The sequence below is a fragment of the Propithecus coquereli genome, unplaced genomic scaffold (assembly GCF_000956105.1).
Source record: "Propithecus coquereli isolate 6110/MARCELLA unplaced genomic scaffold, Pcoq_1.0 Scaffold56, whole genome shotgun sequence".
In the NCBI taxonomy this organism is placed as follows: Eukaryota; Metazoa; Chordata; class Mammalia; order Primates; family Indriidae; genus Propithecus; species Propithecus coquereli.
The window spans coordinates 3,489,004-3,495,909 of NW_012151507.1; the positions used below are offsets into that span (position 1 = coordinate 3,489,004).

A 6,906-nucleotide genomic window follows, 5' to 3' on the forward strand; every position below is an offset into this window, starting at 1 on the left:
ACCTAGTAACATACAGTAAAGACACTTTTGCAATTTGCTTTACATACAACATTGTGTTTCTGAGATTCATCTGTGTTTACGGGGATCACAGTAGTTGTCAAGCACACAAGACGAGGCAAGGCTGAGGCCTGATTTAGCCAGTTAAATACGATGAGCTATTTTTAGATTACGTGTGTTATTTTCATAGAGAGTGAAATAAAGAGTAGCCAAAGATGCCAGGTAACAGGGTTCCTGCCCAACACATCCCAAATTATGATACTTAAAAGGGATTGAATGACCATAATACCAGTTGTGGGATACTCCATTACTAGTAAGCAATTCTGGACTAGCGCTAAGTGGTTTTATAGTCTATAGCTATACCTTGCAAAAAGGCTTACATCTCATCAGTACCTGGGAAGTGATAAAAAAGCTAGGGGAGCGATAGGGAGGTGAGTGGGAGATGGCCTCACAAGCCACTTAGCCTCTTGTGTTCTAGGAAGAACACTAGGCATTCTGCCAAGACTCAGGTCAGCTGTGGTTCAGTCCTGTGTCGCGTATGTGGATACCTGCAAGGGCACCAATGCCTAAGGGCAGAGCATTCACCAGTAGAAGTTTGTTAATTTTCATTGCTATGTCTTGGTTTTGTATTCTATAAACAGCTATTATTTGTCAAATTTAATGTTGTTGGACATCCAGGTTGCTATAGTGTTTTTGTTTGTTTACATGGTACTGTAAACAAAACTAGTTTTAAAATTCTTATACATCTTTCCTGGTGCAGATGTGTAAGAATTATTTTAGGGTATATGTATTTGCCTAAGAATGGAATTATATGATCTAGGATACAGACTTAATTAACTCTACAAGATAATGTAAAATTGTTTTGCAAAATGTTTGTATCAGCTTTCACTAAAACACACACTATAATGATTTCTTCTGTTCCATATCCTCACAAACACTTGTTATTTCAGGCCTTAATTTTTTGCCAGTCTCATGCTGCATCTTGTTTTGATTAAAATCAGTATATCCCAGATGATTAATGAGTTAAGCATTTTTCAACATTTAATTTCCATTTGTATTTACTTCTTTGTGAAATATCTGATAATGCCTTTTCTTCATTTTTCTATAGGGTTGTTTGTAGTATTTTTATTTATTTGTAGGAACTATTCATATACTAATTTATGATTATTGATGCTACAAGTATTTCTTATCCATTTGTTGGTTGGCTTTTCACTTTATAGTTTCTTTTGATGAACAAAATTTCATTATTCTAATTTTAATTTAGTCAAATTAATTACTCTTTTTCTTTATTGTTTTTGGGTTTTTTTTGCATTTTAAAAAAGGTATGCTTTTTTACCCTGGTATCATAAACATGTTTTCCCACAACAAGTCCAAAAACTTTTAGAATTTTGCTTTTCACATTTAAGTCCTCAGCCTGCCTGGGGTAGGTTGGTGTGTGATGTGAGTGAGCGAGGGACCCAACTGTGCCAACACCAGGACCATTATTGAAAATATCTTTTCCCAATTGTAATGCTATCTCCGTCTTATATCAGCTTACCACATACGAATAGATTTGTTTGGGGGCTCTGCCTGTATTCTGTTGTATTAATCTTTCTTTCCTATCCCTGTGCTAATAACACATTATATTAATTTCCTTCTTCCTGAAGTAGACTCTTTGTCATGCTTCCAGTGAGCATCGATGAGGGGTAAATTGTCACTTCGTTTGAAAATATGTTTATTTCATACTCTTTGCTGAATTTCAATTTAAAGCATTATGAGATTTTAATTTGATAAGTATTTTATTTTGAGTGGATGTACCCAAATATTTAGCTTATCATACTATTGAATGAGGAAGCTTTCTATACAGCTTTGTTTTCTTTTTCTTCCTTACTGCGGAGTCTCTCTCCACGGTAATTTATTTTTCAACAGTAGTTACCCCTTGCCAAAGGACCCCTTGTGAAAAGGCAAACCAAGATGGATAAGTTCAGAGTTTCTACCTTCTCTTGCTGAAGTCGTATTTCTTTCGTCTACGTTCATTGTTTTCCTTTCCTGCCTGGAAATTAGATGCCTGTGGTAGACTTGAGATCTCTATCAGAACCTCGTTCACTCAGTATGAATACGGCCAAGAATGGTGTGAGGTGGTAGCAAATAGAGCATTTCAGCTGTAAGAGAAAAATTATAGGCATAAGGAAACAAATGTAATGAGCCAGAAACTGGTTCAGGCTATACCAATATGAGAAATAGTCACAAAATCTAATGTGACCCAGAGAGATAAACAAAATTTGACAAAGACATTTTGTATAAACCAATCAGTCTTTCACCCCACTCAGGTATTACGGGTCTGAAATATAGAGATCTTAGAATGCTTAATAATCCTGTCTAAACATAAATAATTCATGTTCATTTTATAGTAGAAGAAAATTAGTTCTGTAAAAACTGAGAAATTTGCCAATATCAATTGTCAAACAAGCAATACTGAGTAGCTGGAGTCAGTGGTTGCTGGTCTTTCTCCTAGGACCAAACACCCTGACCTGTTCAGCACAGGAGGCATTATGGAAACATTTTACTGTTAGGAATATTAGAGAAGTAAAACAGTAGTCATGGTCCTTATAGAGAACAGATGGCATTCACAAATTGGGAATTTGAACTGGTTTAATACAAGGATGATTTACAAAGATGTGGGCAAGTATAGAAAAATTACAAGGAATAGGGCTCATAACAGCCTGGCACATCACTATCCCTAGTCCTGAAGCAGTAAGAGGAAGGAGAACTGATCAGAGCCAGGAGAGGATATTCATAGGAGACACCTGACTATGATTTTCTGTTACAGGATGCAGTCAGCCTATGGCATCCCCACGGGGAAGGCTCCAGGGGAATAAATACCTCGACCTCACTCTCCTCCAGTCTCTTCCTGGCACTCTCCGTTGGCTGAACCCAACTGGAAGCCAGAGGGCAACGGCGTCCACTGAAGTAGTCAATATAGGTCAGCCTCCTGGGGCACAGAGCAATGTGGAGAGAGTGGAGAGTGGAGCTGGAGGGACAATCAGATGATACCCAGCACCAAAAATAAACATACTTCTGAGGAAAGTCATGTCCACAACAGGCAGAGAGGAAGAAACAGGCTTACATGAATAGATGTTGTTTAGAGTAAGCTAGATGGAAGAGTCTGCTTACTGAGAACGGTATTTAACATCAAAATGGGCTCTCAAATAATTGCATCTCTTTAAGATCCTTAAAAATAGGAAACACATATCCATCTCTATGAAATGATTTGGGAGAAATTGTACTGATGAAAGGCGTGTGGGTGGCTAAGATGACTTTGAAGGGTCCTTGTAACTTGAGGATTCAGTGTTCTAGGAGGAGTGATGGAAATCAGGGAACAGGATCTCCTGCAAAATATTCACAACTCTTTGAAATGGAAATCAGGCTATTCCAATTTGGGAATCAAATTAAAGCAAATATTCAGGGTGTTAGCGGGCTGTGCTCTGTGCCTGTTTGAAGTGGTAGCTAAAGGAGGGAGGCGTGCTTTTTCCTGGATGAAGTAGGATCTCACTCAGCCTGTTTTCATCTTTACTTAGCACCTGCTGGCTTGGAGTGGTGTCGCCCAAGCAATCAGACAGGGAGGATGTGCCAAGAGCCTGACCTCTCCACCCCACGTGTGCTGCCCCTCCCCGCCCCCCCAGTGACAGCTTGTCCTGATATAGATGGACGGGGGACTGGTTTAAAATGACAGTCTCAAGTTCATTTAGGAAGAGAAGGCTAATGCAAAGAAACAGCCAGGCGAGCTTCCTTTCTCTGTAGGAATAATTACTATCCCCCTTCGCCATGGCCCACTTGGGAGCCCATTTCGCCTTTAGATCCCGCTGGCAGAAGACCGACGATGAACTCTGTCGACATAGCATGTCCTTTATCCTTCACAAAGCCATTCGCAATGACTTCTTTCAGAGCTATCTCTACCTGCTGGAAAAAATTCCCCTGGGTAAGTGAGTCAGAGCCACCAGATAAGGGACAGGAAGTGACTGAAGGGATTGTGTGAGGTTGTGGGGCTTCTAGAGGAGAAGGTAGAACAAGGACGCTTTTCAGATTAAAAGAATGCACCACCAGTGTCAGTGGGCTGAAAGTTTCAATGGCATTCTTTTGTAGAGAGTATACAGATCAAGTGCCATGAATCAGGACTCTATTTTGAGGTTTCCTTGCATCCTCAGGCTCAGCAATTTGCCTCTCTGGGTGTCGGTTGCCTGAGTATCAGACTTGAAGAAACTCAGAAGGACACTTTTAATATTTGCAAAAATGTAGAGTTGGGCAAATTAGATAACTCAAATCTGACAGTATTGATGCAATAATGTATCAATAAGAGTTAAAAAGAAAGGCTAAACAGTAATAGACCAAAGTGTGTTTGGCGTGTGTTTGTGTGTGTGTATGCATGCATGTGTGTGTTTGTGCACACACTACGTATAATCTTCTCTGGCCTTCTTGAATCATGGGAATAATCAGATAGCCTAAAAGGAATAGATTTTAGTTTGGCCTTTGAACATTAAGAAAAAAGAAATCGAGGCAGCAGTCTGTCTCCATTTTTGTTATTTCCTCCAGTTTTCAGGGAATTGGACAATAGAGCAATAAAAAGCTTATCTGGCTCGTCTCTGCTACTTTTCTCAGCCTCTGTGAAAGTAGTTACTTCAAGGCACTCTAAACAGCACCGAAGAGGAAATGATTTACCATTAAAGAGTGAAATACCCCCCTTTGATTTATATTTTCCCCGATGAAAGCAGGAAGGTTGCGTATCTGCCCAGCCTGTTTTCCTAAGGTTGTCTGAAAGCCCCATTGTGCATTTGACGAGGCCAGGGTTTCCAGCTATGGAAGGAGCTACATCATTCTTTGTATTGCATTCAAGAAACTGGATGTTAGCAGCCTACCAAAATCTCCTTTTATAAATCCATTTCTGAGGGATCCTTAATTTTAAACATACAGTACCTTTGGCTCATATTTATATGACTTTCTTGTAAAAATTATTTTCTTGTCTCTGACTTTGATTCTCACAGCCACACTATGGGATAGGCAGGGTAAGTATCATTACTTTTTACTCCCAGCTTCCCACTTTCTCCCTCCCATTTTATTTTTTTAAGTGAGGGAAAGAAAATTCAGAGATGATGATATCTAATCCAGATAAATACCAAAGCAGCAACTAAAGTCCAGGGCTCTTTCTGGTAGATCACACTGCCCATAAGCAATTCTTTTAGGAAATAATACATCTCATTTATATCCAAATGGAAAAATTGGAGCAGTTCATTTGGAAGGTGACGATATTCTGGTCGCCTCATACATTGGCAGAGTATCACTTTTCTGGAGACACTCTTCGGGCCATACCTCAATAACAGTAGCTTGTAGCCTTGGTTGCATTAGACTGGAGAAAGACATCAATTACAATAATTGAGAAGAGACTCACTAAAGGGCAGATGACTGCCAAACTTTAAAAATAGTTACTAGAGAGAAAAGGAACTCCTCTCTGAAAGCAGATGAAAATGAATTAAAAAGTTAGAATAAAACAGTATCCTCTGAAAATCAGATGAAAATTAATTTGGGACAAGTAGACTATAAATTATATTTGGCTTCGATCCTTTTTTTTACCCTGTAAAATCATTTTGGGTTTATAGTAATTTTGATTTTGTCTGCTTTTCTCCTTTATGAATGTGCTGATGGTTTATCAATGATTTCCAACCTTTTAAAAAACATTATTATTAAAAGGCAAACTTTTTGCCAAAATATTCCATGGAAACCAAATGTAAACCACAGAAGAAAGTGAAACTTTTCTGCTTAGGACTGAGGACAGAGTTCTTTCCTTGGTCTGTCCTCTTAGCCTCAATAGTGGCTCATGAGGCCTTTCTATAACACCTAGAGGGTTCCATAAACACAGTTTGAAAACCATTAGTCTATTCCAAGCCAAAGTTTATTTTACTTAGTTGCAGTCTTCCATAAATGGGCACTGCTCATTTTCTCTGACCCTGGTGATTCAGCCCAAGCATTAGTTTCTCCTGAGAGTCACAGAACTAGCCTCATCCACAATACCTATTTGATAATAGAAATTGAGGGCTATATTAGTCAGTATGGACTGGGCTATGCTGCAATAACAAATTAACTCTGAAATCATAATAGCCAAACACATAAAAGTTCATTTTTTACTTTTGCTACATCATTTCAACATGCATTCTTAGGGGTAGGAGGGAGGCTATATTCCATACGGCATTCAAGGATCCAGGATGATTGATAGAGGCTCCACCAGCTGGAATATCACTAGTCACCAATGCAAGGGAAGAGAGTAGCTAAAGGTTATTCACCAGTTCTTAAATATTTTGGCCCCAAAGGACATACATTACATCTGTTCAGAATCTGTTGCCCAGAACTACAAGGATGCGGGGCAATGTGAAGGGACCACATGTATATTTGGTCACAAGTAAATGTTTCTGTCACAAGGGAAAAACATTGCTTTCTAGAGATAGAAAACACCAGACATTTCTTCTGTCTGATCAGTTCAGTCATATTCAATGCAAGAGACACTTTAGGAATTCTCGTTATTGAACAAATACTGTGCCCTGGAGAAGATTCAGACAGTAACAAGACACAGCCCCTGTTCTTCAGGATTTTATAATCTGGTAAATGAGGCAAATCTACAGATAACTTTGTATTTATCTTTTAAAATTGATGGTGCAGGGAAGGCAGGCTGTCAGCTCTGTGAATGCTCAGACTTTTTGCAGCTTTTTCTTCTCATGACAGAAGCTGAATGTTCAGAAAGGAATCAGCATATAATTCTCATCTGCCAGTGTGAATTTTATCCAATTAGAAGGCTTCCCTTAACCCTTGATTAACTCTCTTAAACCCTGGTTTTTTTCCCAGGAGGTTATAACTTATATTATGGGATGCATTTGTACATATTAA

At 38.9% G+C, this 6,906-nt stretch overlaps 1 protein-coding gene across 1 annotated transcript in view; it reads left to right on the top strand.

The window, feature by feature from the left end:
- The first annotated feature begins 3,741 nt into the window (after positions 1–3,741).
- Positions 3,742–6,906, top strand: part of METTL11B (methyltransferase like 11B) — an 18,624-nt gene continuing 15,459 nt past the window's right edge. The window contains exon 1 of the mRNA XM_012657752.1: positions 3,742–3,955. Within this exon, the coding sequence (XP_012513206.1) occupies positions 3,802–3,955 (154 nt within the window). The 5' untranslated portion in view covers positions 3,742–3,801. The remainder of the gene's footprint in view (positions 3,956–6,906) is intronic.